Here is a 14,730-nt window from a genome sequence, read left to right on the forward strand (position 1 = left end):
AGTTGGAAGTTGGCTGTTGAGAAGCATGGCTGGCTTAAAGTACAGGCAGCAGCCTAGTGAGTGAGACTATGAAGATTTATTTTCAACATGAGATGTCATCTCCATTGTGTCCATTCTGCTAGCTTATTTCTTTTTTTGTAGTGTCACTTAAAAATCTTTGAAAACCTCTCATGCCTTTGAGTTAGCTGGACTAGAGATTTAAGATATGTTTGCTTTTTTTTTTTAAAGAAAAAAAAGGTGCAGTTGCCAATCATTTGAAGAAAGTAGGAGAAGTGAAAGTGTCTTCTCCAGAGGACAGGAAGTCTGGAGAAATTGAAATGCACCAGCGTGCTTCAAGGTATTGCATGAACACAAGTGGGGGAAGTTTGGATTAAAAAAGCAGAAGTAGTTCATCTGTGTCTTGTGAAAGCTACTGGTCAGTCAGAGCAGTCTGTGATTGTCCAATTGGGCCCTAGGGGAATGCTGTCTAGCTCTGAAACGCTGGGAGAGAGGAGGCAAGCGTGTTTGTTTGGTACAGGTACCTGTTGGGGAAATTCCCTGGCAGAAAGAAACGCAGCTGGCAGCCCACTCAGTTCATAGTGCTGAGGCAGCTGTGCCATTTAGTGCGTGAAACTAGATTAAACTTGAAACAAAGTTCAAAGTTGTTCTTGGGCACTTATTAATGGTAAGATAAATGCCTGCTAGATACAGGCAGCTGAAGAGAAATTTGAAGTGGTTCTAGATTACTGGAGTCAGTTTCCTTTAATTTTTAGCAATTGAGACAGCATAAACCTTTTAAGCCTGTTAACATATTTCTGCTTTGCCACTTCCCTTCCTGACAAGATAGAAATTTTTTTCCTACTGTTTTGACAGACTTTATGATCAACTTGCAGAAGTAAAAATCAGAAAGGAAGAAAGAACAAGGCAAGAAACTTATGCTAAAAACAGAGAAAAGGCTAAAGAGTTTCAGAAGGTAATAAATAGTCTGCTACAATGTTGTCCTACCTGGTTAGCTCTCATGACTTCACGGAGCTTCTAATCAGACTGGGACATAGTTCTGTGGTGGGAGTGCAACTGAAACAGAGACCACCATACCAGTCTGGATTTTAAGTGATGCTATTGCCGTATCTGACATAAGAATTTCCTTGTCCACACCATGACTGTGCTTGCTAATATGAAGTAACTCCTAGGGCTGAAATTTTCTCTAAAAAAGGGTGTCTGCCTCAGGCTGAATTTTTCTGGTGACTTTAAGTAAGTTAAACAAAAAGGCTGTTAGGGACTCCAGCTGCTAGGAAGTCTGCTTGGCAAAAGAATGACAGGGTTTGGGTTTTTTTATTAGTCCAAACTTGACTTGAATTTCCATTATAAGGCAGTTTGTTTTTCTGGTTGCTTTGACTACTCTAGGTAACTTAAGGTTCTGCCTAACTGAGCACACCTGAACTTAAGGTTGCAAGAATCCTGTCTGGTTTGCCTGCAGCTGCTCCAGACTAGGGGGTTGAACAAGAGGACTTGGTTGTTAATTGTCCCTGTCCCCTTGCTGGGCCTCAGACAACTGGAAGGAAGGAAATGCTTAATAATCCTAACAGGCTGGGACTGCTACTGGGTGCTCCAGGCCCAAATCCTGCCTTCAGCACTGATCACCTCAACTTCTTTGGTGGAATAAATTGCTACTCTTTTTATATTGTTTTACAGATTCCATAATTAGCAGAAAAGAGAAATAAGCACACCTTCCCCTGTGGTGTCTGTGGGTGTTTTGGAGCACTAGCAGTAACTGAACCCATTTGGACAATGTCCATTACTGATGCTCAGGTCATACATGAGTAGTACCGCAGTTGTGCCCACACTGTTTTAGCATAGTCACTTAAGCTGCACTACGCTAGTCTCATGGTTTGTTTTATTTGCAGAAAATGCTGGAAAAACTACGAGCCAAGAAGACTTGGAAAGCACCATGACTGGCAGAAGACTTTGAGCAATAAGGAGCACTACTGTGTTGGTACAATCTAAGACACCACTGAATAATGCAGACTTCATTAAGTTAGTTATGGAGCCATTAAGAATCCTCAGCTTTGAGCTGTAGGAAAAACCGTAAGTAAACAAAATCGGTGTGGTACCCTAATACTTTACTGAGATCACTACTGCTGTAAATGTGGTTTGTCTCAGAGTAGACTGGCATCGTGAAAAGCCTTTCTTGATGTGCATTGGTGTTTTAAAGGGCATCATTCTAACTTTTGTAATATATATATGTATAAAACATTTTCAAATAAAGTGGTTTTTTAAGATGACTTCAATCCTCAGGATGCAAGACATTAATTTCTTCTGTAAAGCTAAAATTGTAGTGCAAAGAACAGATTATGTGATTTAAGATGAGGAAGTGTGGGTTCCTGCAGTGGAGGTGCATCTTAAAGCACCTGAAGGTAGGAAGAGAATAAAAACCTTATACTGTTAGTAATTCCAAATGTAGTTCTTCTATCCAAGTTTCCTGAGCTCCTATTCAGAGCTAAGTAATTACATCATCAGGACATAGTTGCTGTAAAGTTGAATTTGGTTATCAACAGGTGAAACAGCAGGGCCATTTCATTAAATCTGGTCCTGTTTAAAATACAGCAGAGAAAAGTCTTAGGCAGGTCATTTTTGATGAACAATTAACTACACTTTAGGCTTGTTTTCACTGATTATTTTTTTCGCAGTCCATGGTGCAGTTGCATGTTGTCCAGATCCAATGTCGAGGAAGGTTTCAATATGATCCCAAGAGCAAGATTAAGACACGAACGAGGTCAAATGCCGTACGCCTAAAACAGCTTTTTATTATCAAAAGTGGAAAATAGTAGCGATAGGATAGAGTGGAAAGAAAAGGTAGGAACCAAGCAAGCAGTCGAGGTAGAGTTGCAAGAATAGTCACCCCCATGGATCCACGGTGTCCCAGGGGTCCAAGCCTCTCCGTGGTTTTGCGGTGGACAGTTGCAGTTTCATGGTGGGCAATCTTTTCTTCCACAGTTCCTTTTATCCCCCGTTCAGGTGCTGAGGTTTCCACAACAACCGTGTACTTGCAAGTCTCTGCGTTCCTGCGTATGCACACATACCTCCTCACGGGACTGCATTCCTGCATATTGCTTGATGGGCAGGATGATGCTTCACAAACCCAGAGGCTTCTCTGGCCTTGCAGCTGTCCTTATTGCACTCAGTGGCCAGCTTAAACAATCAATCTTAGTTCACCTTAAACAAGCAATATTTGAGACAAATGTTTCACAGTTCAGTCTCTCACTCCACCCCGTGGCTCAAGGGTTGCTTCAGGACCCCGTGTGGTTTAGAGAAAGATAGTTGCGTAGAAAAGGTTAGAAAAGGGCACTTAATACAATTCACACTACTGATGGCGTAGATCAACGTACAGCATGAATTTGCTTAACACCGTTGGATGGAACAGTGGTTATAAATTGCATATTAGTTACAACACACTGAATCAATTGTATAAAACATGGAAAGATACATGGTAAAAACATTAGCATGGTAAAATCACATAACAGGGAAAATAAGATTCGTTTAACCCATGGGCCACCTGGAAGCCAGGAAAATAAGTCAATGTCCCAGCCTTTCCATGTCTGGACAGGAACATGGGCTAGCTTCCATATTCCTGTGGTAATTTAACAATTTTCCTTCTGTCATCAATTTTTAAGCAACAGTTAGAATCATTTAGTTTGCCACAAACACCCCCTTCTTTGGCTAGCAGGTAATGGAGAACCATGCGCTGTTGGAATATTGCTGTTCGCAGTTGTGTAGCCTGGTCTGCCAATAGATCAAGGGCATGGGCTATCTTGTTAGTAATGATCTCTAGGATGGCTTGTAACTGAATAATGCCATTTAAATTATAGATAGGTTCTCGAGCACCGCTGACCCACTTGTTGGGGTTCCAAGTGGTAGGTTCATAATGTTGTGTGATACGTTGAGGGGTCCACTCATCCTTGCCCCATGTTTGACCACTCCTACCTGCTACAGAGATAGCAATGGACTGTTGATATCAATTAAGATCATCATATACCTTAACACCTAGCCCATCACCTTCATTCTCCAGGAGCAGAAAAAACAAGGGGCAGATTACCCCCACATAACACACTGGTCCAATTTGCTGGTAACAACTTGTAGGCACGTTGGCCACATACCCAGTAACGGCCCTTCAAGGCTCGGGTTCCATTCTCAAATAGACCTGCAGACATTTTTGGCAACTGGAAATATGTTGAGTTGCTTATCCCTAAAGGGTGGAATAAAGGGGTTGGTTGTTTCCGATGGTCTCTGATTTGACAAGACCATGTTCCAGTACTGTTTACCCATTGACAAGAAATTGTGGTATTCATTGCTTGGCCATAATTATTATTGGGGTTGGAGGGTCTGCTTTTGTTATTAGGTGACCAAAAGGCATTGGATAGTTTTTCTGCTCCTAATTCATTTACCCAGGCCCAAGCTGGTCGTTTGTGAGTACAATCGTCAGCACTGTAGCAATGGTTTCCATGGGTATAGGTCCAATTACATTTACTGATTCCTATAAAGACACGCCCTTCCTGTGTTCAGTTCAGACAATATTGTCCCTGAACTGGATATCGTACTGGCCAGGGTGGTGGTGCACTTTCCTTCTAACAGGTATCATTTTTGACCTCACTGTAATTGCTCACCAGCCACTCAGGAGAAATAGGGACAGCAGTCTATGGTCAGCTTTCTAAACCCAAGGGCCCACCGCATACCCAACAATTAGTCAGGTTAAAGGTGTTGGCCACTTGCTGGCCTAAAACAATAAACTCATTTTGCCACGACATGTTGAAGAGGGGGGCCCGCAGGAATTTCCCCAAATGTTAGAGATGGCAATAATGGCCGACCAAAACAGTGTCTGTGGCAGTGTATTAGACATCCTATAAATATTAACAAAGCAATCACCAACAAAACAACGCATGCGATCACCAACTTCATGTATCTCCTCCAGCAGGTCTCAGAGTGTCCACCTGAAAAAAACTCAAGAAAACAGACTTGGTTCATTTTAAGGAACTGGGAACAAATTGTTGTTAGAAGGATGGAGTAATCCACCTGGTGTTGATCTTGTGTTCTTTTCCATAAGCACCTTTTGCTTTCCAAGCATATTTATTCATTGGGGTTTCCAGTACCAGAGGTACAGCCCCACCATGGGGAGTTCAAGTAAGACTGGTTGGCCTGGAAAGTGTGATGGATTTCTGGGCTGATCTGGGCCCTATGGGGCTGGTATAATGGTTGGGGCCTTTGGCGAGAATGCTGTGATTTTCAGGCACCTGTTTACTCCCCAACAACTGTTAACACTAGCCACTGCATCCCCTAGCCATTCGGCCCTACTTCAGTAGACCATTTGTTCTTTCCCCACTTCCATTTGCCTGCAGATAATAGGGAGTATGGTATACCCACAAGATTCCCTCCTGAGTTGCCTTATCTTGGACTATTTTAGCAGTAAAGTGGGAACCATTATCTGACTGAATTGATTGTGGTTTGGGGAAGGTACCAAACCATTCTTTCAAAGCTTTCACTGTGTTTTCCCCAGTAGCTCTGACAAATGCTTTGGCTTGGACTAATCCTGACATTACCTCTACTCCAACTAACACATAATGCTTTCCTTCTGATTTTTGGAAGGGACCAATGTAGTCTACTTGCCAGGCTTCCCACAGCCCTTTCCCCTCCCTCAAGTGTAGGGGATCACCTTCCACAGGGTGTGTTTCTAAGCAGGTATGACATTGTTTGCAAGCATTGTTCCTGCATATTGCTTCACTCAGCAGGACGATGCTTCACAAACCCAGAGGGGTCTCTGGCCTTGCAGCTGTCCTTATTGCATTCCACAGCCAGCTTGAACAATCTTAGTTCACCTTAAACAAGCAACCTTTGAGACAAGTTTCACAGTTCAGTCTCTCACACATGTACTGCAGTAGTTAAAGCAGTCTGGTTCCTGCTCTCCCACTAAGTAAAGAGCATAAGACAAAAACAGCTTGTCTTTCTATGGAGTTAAGGGAGGTAGAGGCTTTTTGCAATGCAAAGATTAGAGGTATAGCAGGTATAGTCTCTCTCATCTTCACTCTACTGGTTCTGCAAGGGCTGCTCAGGCTCTTATGCACAAATATTCTTATGATCAGAAGGGAAGAAACCAAGACTACACTTTGCTACCAGCAAGTCCCAGGTCATCAGCCACCATGATTTACTCACCCCTCCTTTGTTTGCTTACAGTATAGCAACAGGAAATAATCCCAGGCTGCAGCTTTTCCAGACATTTCAGTTTTATTTAAATGCTGTGACATTCTGTACAGAATAAATAACCTCTCCCGAGCTTCAGTACAGTGAAGTTCAGTGACAGGGAAGTGAGGGAAAACAGCTGATAAAGCCTTTTCCAGTCAAATTACAACTTGGTACACTTAGCTTAGTTAGCTCTTCTGTGACACCAAGCAGGCAGCTTTGCCACATCTCCCAGGAGGAGAAAACAGACAAGCCACAACTGAAAGGTTCCCTGGGCTTCTGAACTGGTTTCCAAATAACATGCACCATTTCAATTTACAAAGCAGTAAGGGAAGTTACAATTAATGTTTAATTTTAAATTACTGCAATAAACGTTCTAGATAAGGTTCTTTCTCTATTTGGAAGAGCTATGCAGTTCTTTCTTTGCAGCAGGCTTGCAGCAACACCACTGGGACCTGCAAGAGGAAGAACATCTATTAGCACTTTTACTCAAAAGAAAAGCCATTTGAACTCTGTCTTAACATGTCTTCCTCTAGTCTGAAGCAGTTTAATTTCAAGACACTGTGCTGGTGTAGAAGCAGTAATGCAGGGAACATGTTCATATCCCCCTTACTAAACTGTTCGGGGGCAAAAGCATGATTTCCAGTGCCAGCTCCCCAAGTATCATCATTTTCTGTTTCCTGTAACCACTCACAGTGCCCAGAGCATTCCCACCCTGCACTTCTCTCCTCCTCACCTAGTTTCCCCAGCATTATCCACTCTAAGACTTCCATGCAGCTCTAGGAATGTATCATATTGCCAAGGGAAAAGAAAGCAGCAATTAAGTTACAAGACTGCTCATGCCACAACTGTATCAACCTGTTGCTCTCCAACTTCCCATGCTGCAGAAATCAACTGGTTTCGGAAGGAAACTGAGCAGGCTCTTCCCTACATCAGCACCTGAGAAAACCTGAGGGCAGTAGATAAACATCCTTTTTCACTCCCAGAGGCCTCACTCCATAAAGTGTATCTCCTCATAAATAGACCATAGCACACAGCAAGTGTCCACGGCATCCTGCAGAGGATTTCAATATGCGGTCACCGCGTTAAGAGCTGCTGGTTTTTCAGCCATGCAAACCCTCTTTGAAGTGACCTTGATTTTCCTTTTAGTACTAGCAATTTTGCTGAGCGCTCTTACCTTCAGACTCGCTTTGGTGGCACTCAGGTGGTATTTCTCACCCCTCTGACATGCAGTGACTTGGCAGCAGACACTATGGGTTAAAGAGATTTGGTTAGTGCCAGTAGTTTACAACAAACTGAAGATGATGTAAGCTGCGTGGAGCAGCCTTTTGTCTCCCTTTTTTCCTTCTGTGTGCATAACAACCATCCTCTCAACAGCAGCTTCTAGAGTGCAAGTTACAAAGGTTTCACCTAGAACTTTTCTTCCTCTGTAGCTTAAGTGTTGGAGGTGCTCAAGGATACAGCCACATGCCTACATCTCAGCAGCAACTTGCTCTTATCTTCACAGCAGCAGAAGGAAACACTGTGTCTGACCTACACTAAAGCTTTATTCCCAGCAGACTTAGTGCCACATCATGTGGCAGTTCAGGAGTCTGATGGACTTTCTTTACGGTCATGTCCACAGCTCACCAGAAACAGCAACATCCTAGCAGCCTTGGTAATGACCAGGTATGCTCCTCTCACTGCTGTTACCAACTTGTATCTGGGACCATGTTCATGGTCTCCCATCCTTTCTTGTTAAGGACCAATCATGCCAATATGTAAGCCATGCTCTGTACACCAACAACCCTAAATTCTGCTAAAAGCTCCAACTACATAAGGATTCCTCACAACCAGTAGCAGTCTAATGCAGAGACTAGTACTACAAATTGCTGCACAAATGTGACATTCATTTGAAGTATATATACACACACACACAAGAATGACTCACAGATATGCAACCTGCTCAGATGCTGCCAAAATCTGGGGTGATCACTGCCCAGTAATCTCTGCTACTGGACAGCCATTTCTACACTTCTCTAGAACAGTTCACTGAAGTTTCAATGTTACAGAGTCGTACCAAGTTAACACACAAACTTCTGTGAAGTTGCATGAAACCTTCTGGACTGACAAGTAACTCGGTGCTTACCTGCCAAACAGGTTGTTACCATCTTGCACAGCTAAACCTTTTAACACAGCAAAATTGACATTGTTCTGTATCCTGTTTAAAGCACCTGTTTAAAAAAAAAGAAGAAAAATAAACTGAATGCACTTGCTAAGTTCCAGAGGCCAGTATCCAGTTCTCACACTGGAACATGAAATAGAAAGCGAACACACTCAAATCCCTGAAGAGGACAAAGACTGTATCAGCAAAAATACCAGGTTTAACAGACACAGCAGAATGAAAAACCAACGATGCCAAATGCTGAACTCCTGTAGCACTGTTTTTTGAACATCCCATCAGAAGAATGCTGCTGGGTGCAGATACCATACAGTGCAAAACCTGCAGCAGTTCTTCATCCACAACTGCTCAACGTTCAAGCTTTTTGTATGCACCAGTTAGTGTCTAGTGATAAGCTACATTGACATACTCTTCATTTCACAAAAACTGCCGTGCAACTAAGAGGGAAAAGAGGCTCCATGAATTTCACCCAATAGAAACAGCAGCTTCAGAATTCTTTTAAGTTTTTATATATTCCTACTGTGAAGGATTTATACTTCTTCCACAGTATTTTGTTTGTTTTACTTTAAACTCTGCATTCTATATAACAGAAGCCAGGATTTTTAATTTTATAGTAGTGAACTGGCTGAGTTGCTTGGAAATTAACTCTTTAAAACACAAATTTAAAGATATAACCCCAATACTGCTGCTCAGTACAAAACTACCAAGCATTTATACTTGACACAGAACAAAAATAAAACATGTTTATGAATTGACTTCAAGTTCAGACAGACACCATAGTGCTGTCTCTTCTTACCCATAGCCACCAAAACAAGAAATAAGAATCACTCCTCTGTGATGAAAGGGGGAATAGACTGTTTCAAGCCATCCAGGAAACTCAAACCACAAGAAATAATGTTAGAAATCAGGTACCTACACAAAAACCTGGAATAAGTTCAGCCCACGCAATTCAACATGTTAGTTACACTTGATGTCGCAGAACACACAATCTTTTGACTCTTACCAAGCTTTTCCACTTGAATGATTTTTTTCATTTGTATCAAAAGCGTAAGTCAGAACCTGAAGGAGAACACAATGCATTATTACAGTTCCTAGGATGATACATCTGCAGAGATTTGTCTTGCAGTTTTATCCCACAGAGCTAACAGGTAGTTCAATGGGTAAAGCTAAACCACAAGTTTATTCTGTGAGGCATTTCCAACGACACGAACCTACAGAGGAGATCCTATCGGGATAGACCTCAACATTTCTGGTATATAAATTAACACAACAGAAAAGTCAAGCAGACTGGAAAGGTATCTTGTACAGATCCTACTAAGTGTTTTTTTACTTGTTTCAAGACATTTGGGGGAAGGCTTTGGACAAATCAAAGTTAAAATAAATTCTTCACTTAGAGTGAATACCACTTTAAAATACAGTAACACAGTGTTGAAACAAGGCCCTGAAACACTCCCCAAGTCAGTAAGCTTGATCTGATACAGACTTCAAGCCACTAAAAACCAGAGCCCTCCAATCATTAAGGTATATGCAGAACCTCAGATGTCATACTGACCCTTAGAAGGGGCTTCAGATTTCTGTGAAACGGCATCCTGTATTTCTTCTCATTTTCTTTAATTACATACCACCTGGAAAAGCAAGATAAGGTTACAAACTGACATGTATGTGCATACAAACCAGCAGAACCTAAGGCAGTACTTAGTACTTAAGTGATTTCTAATCACCACAGACATTTGATAGGCTCTCTCCCTGGAATCACACTTAAAGCTACTATAATACCTGAGTATTATCCTATTTAATTTGACAGCTCTTCTTAATTTCCTGTTTATTTTTAAAGAAAAGTCAGAGAGTCACGATCTTTGCTCACAGACACAAACAACTGTGTGTTAAATACTCAGAATGGATGCCCAGAATAGAGTGACATGAAAAGGACATTTATGTAATAGATTTGTTCAGAAAGGCTATTCTCACTCACTCTTTTCAGAGCAGTTGAACATTTTGCCAATCATCACAACAATTCTCTCACAGCATTCTCAAGTTTGGGGGAAGACAAGCTCTTTAGTTTTCTAAAGCAATACTGCATCTTCTCAGTAAGAAGAAACCAGCAATATAACCAGCTCACCAAGTTAAAGACAGATAACCTGCAACAGGCAAGGGTAAACAAAAAAACAAAAAACAATCTGTCACATGAACTTACCAAGATGCTAGTTCAGACTGGACTATCATGTGGACTTCCTAAAAAGAAGTAAATTGTTGCATCTGAGTAATAGTGCCAAGTTTCTTTGGCATTTTAGTAATTTATTAAGACTTCAGTACTTTTATACTTAATATGAAGCAGGCAGACTGTAGTCCAGTTATGCTGTCTGAATGCTAATGCCAAAACATAATATTTCTTTCAACATTAGAGCATGGCCCAGTCTATCACACAACTATAAAAAAAAAATCTATCTGCAATTTAAGAAACTAGAGGGGACTATGGCACAGAAGGTACAATTAAGGGAGTTATCTAACAGTCAGCTGGTACCGTGATGTAATAAAAACATGTATGAGATACCATTTTAAGACAGCTTACAAATATGCTCTAATAAACCACCTACAAGAATGCAGCACTGCATGTATTCCTCCTCTACCTGTTAATTCTAATTCCCTTAGTAGGCAGGATGCAGAATTCAAAAACTTCAAAACAAGCTAATCTTTGGGATTTACAGTAGCTGCATTTTGAACTATGTCTGCATGATTGTCCCACCAAGTAAACTGTTACAGGTCTCATTGTCACCACTGCAATTAACTTCACAGTGAGGAAAGCATAACCTGTTACTCTTCTAGCCACGTTTTTCAATTCAGACACACAGGAGTTGTGTCTATTTGCTGAATAACGAGGCGTAACAATTAACTCTTCACAATGTCTGCAGAATAGCTTCTGGTTTTGAAGCCTAGCCAGTTAACTTTAAAAGAAACATGTCACTAGCTGCCATCTGGTACTTGGATTTGTGTTTCAAAATAAAATATTGCTTCTTTGTAAAAAGGCAGGCAAGAAGCTAAAGACTTGAACTTTTATGATCCTCATCCAACTACATCCATCTAGGAAAAAACAACTATTTCCTCAATACTTACCCTTACGTAGAGGCTTTCCACTGTGTTCCAGACATCACAGGAATGCCCCTTTAAGAAGAAATATTTTGGAAGAAGGTCATTGATTTAACTATACTTTTATCTCATACCAGTTCAACAGTTCCTCGATGTTGTATTTGACAAGCTTCCCCGTAAGAAACTTTCAATCTACTTGTTTCAACAGAAATACCAAGTTTAACCAGCACATCTGCATGAAAACCAACGATGCCAGCTGCTGAAATAATGTAGCACTGCTTTTTGAACACCGCATCAGGAAGATACTGCTGGGTGCAGATACCATACAGTGCACAAATTAGTCCGATTACTTGCTGTGGAAATAGTACTTGTCTGAAGAAATCAAATACTGTTATGCTGAAGTGCAGAAGAAACACAAAGCTTACCTCTTTTGTTAACACATTCCACGAAAGTCCACTGAAGTAATACATCAGAAGGCCAAACAGCCATAAGAATTCAAGCACTCCAAAAAAGTTACAACTGCTTACTGCTGCAGAACTGGTGTGTTCATCTGCAAACTCTGGAAAGAAATCGATGTAACTGAACTACACTTCTGCAAATCTGGAACATGAAACTCATGCCCTAGATTCATCAGCTTTTGAATGAATTGCTGTTTGAATACATGCAAATATTGTCCCTTCATATAAGTAACACAACCAATACGTTCATCAGCTGTGGGTTGCAAAAGAAGGGGTTTTTCTAAGCACTAGGTTCCAGGTTTTTGTCTACAGCAACAAACAAAAACTGAACACGTGCTGGAACAGATTAAATTCATCAAGCTTTAATTTTTCTGCTATTTCTGAAACAGTATTTGAAGCCAATTCTCAGTTTACTATGTACTTACCATTAATAACAACTGTCACCTTCCACTACTGTGTTTTCTATTTTTAGAGACAGGTGTAGTTTGGATTAAGGTAACTGCAGCAAGCAGTTCAATGTCAGATATGCTGTCACAAGAACAATTTATGCTGTGTCAAACCGGTAACGTTACCTAGTCCAGGACCCTTACTACAGCAATGGCCAAATAAGATGCCCTGTTCCCATGTGCTTTCTTAAGTATGTTCTTGTAAGGTTTCATTAGTTGCCCAGCTTTAGCTCGGGACTTCCCATGTTAAAGATGTTTTCCTGTCCAGTACTCTTACTCTTCCATGCTATTTCCTAGACTCTCCTGAAGCTGCACAAACTTGGTAAAAGTTTCACAGCTTTAGCAATACATATATACAAGACTACCAGCTTCTTTCTGCTGTCTTCCCTGTTCTTGCACAGGACATGCATTACGATGGAATTTTACCACAGGGAAGCTATCAGAAGCTGCAGCTGTATGATACACACCGGTTCAGAAAGTGTGGGTGGGGCACCACCAGGAGACTAAGTGTATAGTAGTTCTCCAACATCCTCAGCAGAGAAGATCCCGGGTAGTGTCCAAACCAAATCAGATAGATTAAGTTGCCCTGCAGCATTCAACACCAGGTGAAATCAAAGTATTTCTGTATATAACTTCTAACAAAAACTGCTTTTAATATACAGGTGTTCAAGAACTCAAAGTTTTAGTTTTCATTCAAGCAGAGGCTACAGGCTCTACTTTTGGTCAGACTGATAAAAGATGTTGCACTGAACTCAATACCTTGGAGGCTTCACACAGAAGCTGCACAGTACGTAATGTATTCATACTTGAACTATGGAATACTGTTCTTCCAAAACATTTAGTGAAGCAAAGCAAAAAAGCTGCCTGAAGAGAACAGGAACTGCAAACCAAGTAACAGCTTACCTTGCACATCAACAAAATTGAGCAATATTTCATCTTCCAAAAGCAACATAAACTAGAAGAAAAAAAGTAAAGTGATAAGAACTATCAGATATGGTCAAATAACTGAAGATTCCTAAAGACAAAAGCTAGATTTCAGCAATCAATTTAACAGCTGTAATAAGCCTGATTTTCATGTGTATTTATCCAGTTCTAATCAGAATTGAAATTTAGTTCATTTCTGAGTCACTCAGCAGTTGAACAGAAAAATTCATCACATGAACTGCAGAATGAGCGAGACTCCACATACCACCTCTCTATGCCTTACCAAGCAAGAACCCCACTCCTAGATCCAGGATGAGTCTTTCAAGCCATAGAGTATTTCTCAGGTAGATGCCTAAAAGAGTTACATTTAGCCATTAATTTTAGACCAATATTAAATATGACCTTCAACTAATGAAGAGCAATTTTTGCAGTCTTACTCCCTAGAGCTACCAAGTTGCAACTGGGAAACACCAAACTTCCTTTACAAAGATTTGGGACCTTAATTCAAGCATATAAGGAATGCAAGTTGACCTGCTCTCATTATACATAGCACCTATTGTAAATCTCAGATTGTCAATTACATTTTGAAGGAAACTAAACCAGTAGATCTTAAGTATTTTCCTGACAACATTCCTGTTCACCACAGACTACTTTTACCTGCTGAACAGCTGTTCTTTTGTTGCTGACAGATGTGGTTATTGGAGTATTTCAGTGAGGCAGATCACCCTCTGGTTATTTACATCTTATTGATTCACAGGTAAACTTTTCAAACAATTTTTTATTTCTACTGCTACCAAGACAGCCTTGTCATCTAGGAGTTAGCCACATTCAGACCATTTCTAAACACTCACAGTCATGTTTCCAACTGTCTAACACACCTTTAAGAAAAGTATTTGCAATTGGGACAATGCTTGTTAAGTACTGTCATTATTAAGAGCTCTCATCTTCTGCTTAATCATGTTCACATCAGACCCCATTCTGGACAGAGGAGGGCAAGAGGGGAAAAAGACTCTCTTAAATTTAGATTCACTATGCTGCTACAGTTATTTTTACGATAACTTGCAACTTCAGATTATTGTATTAGATTCAGGAGCAGAGAATTAGCTGTCTGAAAAGTTATTCCGCATGGGATAGACAACCTCGATCATACAAATTGATTTTATCATCATTCAAATGCATTAACCATATTTTGCAGTAGACTTTTGTCTATGTTAACTAACCACCTTTGCATTTTCACTGTTGGCACAAAGATTTGCATTAGGCTTCAATTCTGCCTTCAACCCTTACTCAGCTCTCAAAGTATTTCAAAGCATAACCTTCAATTCTTTAAGATACAGAAAATAACCCCTCAAGTACCACTCACAAGAAAGTCAGCTATGAAAGAGAAAGGGGACAAAACTGCCCTTTGTAACACGAGCATGCAAATGCCTAAGTTTTTCTATACTGTGCT

The 14,730-nt window shown here is 40.7% G+C and overlaps 1 protein-coding gene and 9 non-coding genes across 10 annotated transcripts in view; 1 reads left to right on the forward strand and 9 right to left on the reverse strand.

The window, feature by feature from the left end:
• CEP295 (centrosomal protein 295) overlaps positions 1–2,016 on the forward strand; it is a 40,809-nt gene extending 38,793 nt beyond the window's left edge. Inside the window, exons 26-28 of the mRNA XM_059817100.1 lie at positions 229–337; positions 853–952; positions 1,884–2,016. Of these exons, the coding sequence (XP_059673083.1) occupies positions 229–337; positions 853–952; positions 1,884–1,931 (257 nt within the window). The 3' untranslated portion in view covers positions 1,932–2,016. The remainder of the gene's footprint in view (positions 1–228; positions 338–852; positions 953–1,883) is intronic.
• Positions 2,017–7,211: 5,195 nt separating this feature from the next.
• Positions 7,212–7,341, reverse strand: LOC132318761 (small nucleolar RNA SNORA25). The gene has a single exon (XR_009484386.1). It is a non-coding gene; the product is annotated as a small nucleolar RNA SNORA25 (small nucleolar RNA).
• Positions 7,342–7,751: 410 nt separating this feature from the next.
• On the reverse strand, positions 7,752–7,874 carry LOC132318767 (small nucleolar RNA SNORA32). Its single transcript, XR_009484388.1, has one exon. It is a non-coding gene; the product is annotated as a small nucleolar RNA SNORA32 (small nucleolar RNA).
• A 671-nt stretch (positions 7,875–8,545) lies between these two features.
• On the reverse strand, positions 8,546–8,685 carry LOC132318752 (small nucleolar RNA SNORA8). The gene has a single exon (XR_009484382.1). It is a non-coding gene; the product is annotated as a small nucleolar RNA SNORA8 (small nucleolar RNA).
• Positions 8,686–9,481: 796 nt separating this feature from the next.
• LOC132318779 (small nucleolar RNA SNORA18) lies at positions 9,482–9,613 on the reverse strand. Its single transcript, XR_009484392.1, has one exon. It is a non-coding gene; the product is annotated as a small nucleolar RNA SNORA18 (small nucleolar RNA).
• Positions 9,614–10,311: 698 nt separating this feature from the next.
• Positions 10,312–10,384, reverse strand: LOC132318750 (small nucleolar RNA Z40). The gene has a single exon (XR_009484381.1). It is a non-coding gene; the product is annotated as a small nucleolar RNA Z40 (small nucleolar RNA).
• Positions 10,385–11,117: 733 nt separating this feature from the next.
• On the reverse strand, positions 11,118–11,248 carry LOC132318764 (small nucleolar RNA SNORA1). The gene has a single exon (XR_009484387.1). It is a non-coding gene; the product is annotated as a small nucleolar RNA SNORA1 (small nucleolar RNA).
• A 398-nt stretch (positions 11,249–11,646) lies between these two features.
• LOC132318758 (small nucleolar RNA SNORA8) lies at positions 11,647–11,785 on the reverse strand. The gene has a single exon (XR_009484384.1). It is a non-coding gene; the product is annotated as a small nucleolar RNA SNORA8 (small nucleolar RNA).
• A 336-nt stretch (positions 11,786–12,121) lies between these two features.
• On the reverse strand, positions 12,122–12,248 carry LOC132318788 (small nucleolar RNA SNORA40). Its single transcript, XR_009484395.1, has one exon. It is a non-coding gene; the product is annotated as a small nucleolar RNA SNORA40 (small nucleolar RNA).
• A 1,199-nt stretch (positions 12,249–13,447) lies between these two features.
• On the reverse strand, positions 13,448–13,519 carry LOC132318806 (small nucleolar RNA SNORD5). Its single transcript, XR_009484399.1, has one exon. It is a non-coding gene; the product is annotated as a small nucleolar RNA SNORD5 (small nucleolar RNA).
• Positions 13,520–14,730: the final 1,211 nt, after the last annotated feature.

This window comes from Gavia stellata, chromosome 1 (assembly GCF_030936135.1).
Source record: "Gavia stellata isolate bGavSte3 chromosome 1, bGavSte3.hap2, whole genome shotgun sequence".
Lineage (NCBI taxonomy): Eukaryota > Metazoa > Chordata > Aves > Gaviiformes > Gaviidae > Gavia > Gavia stellata.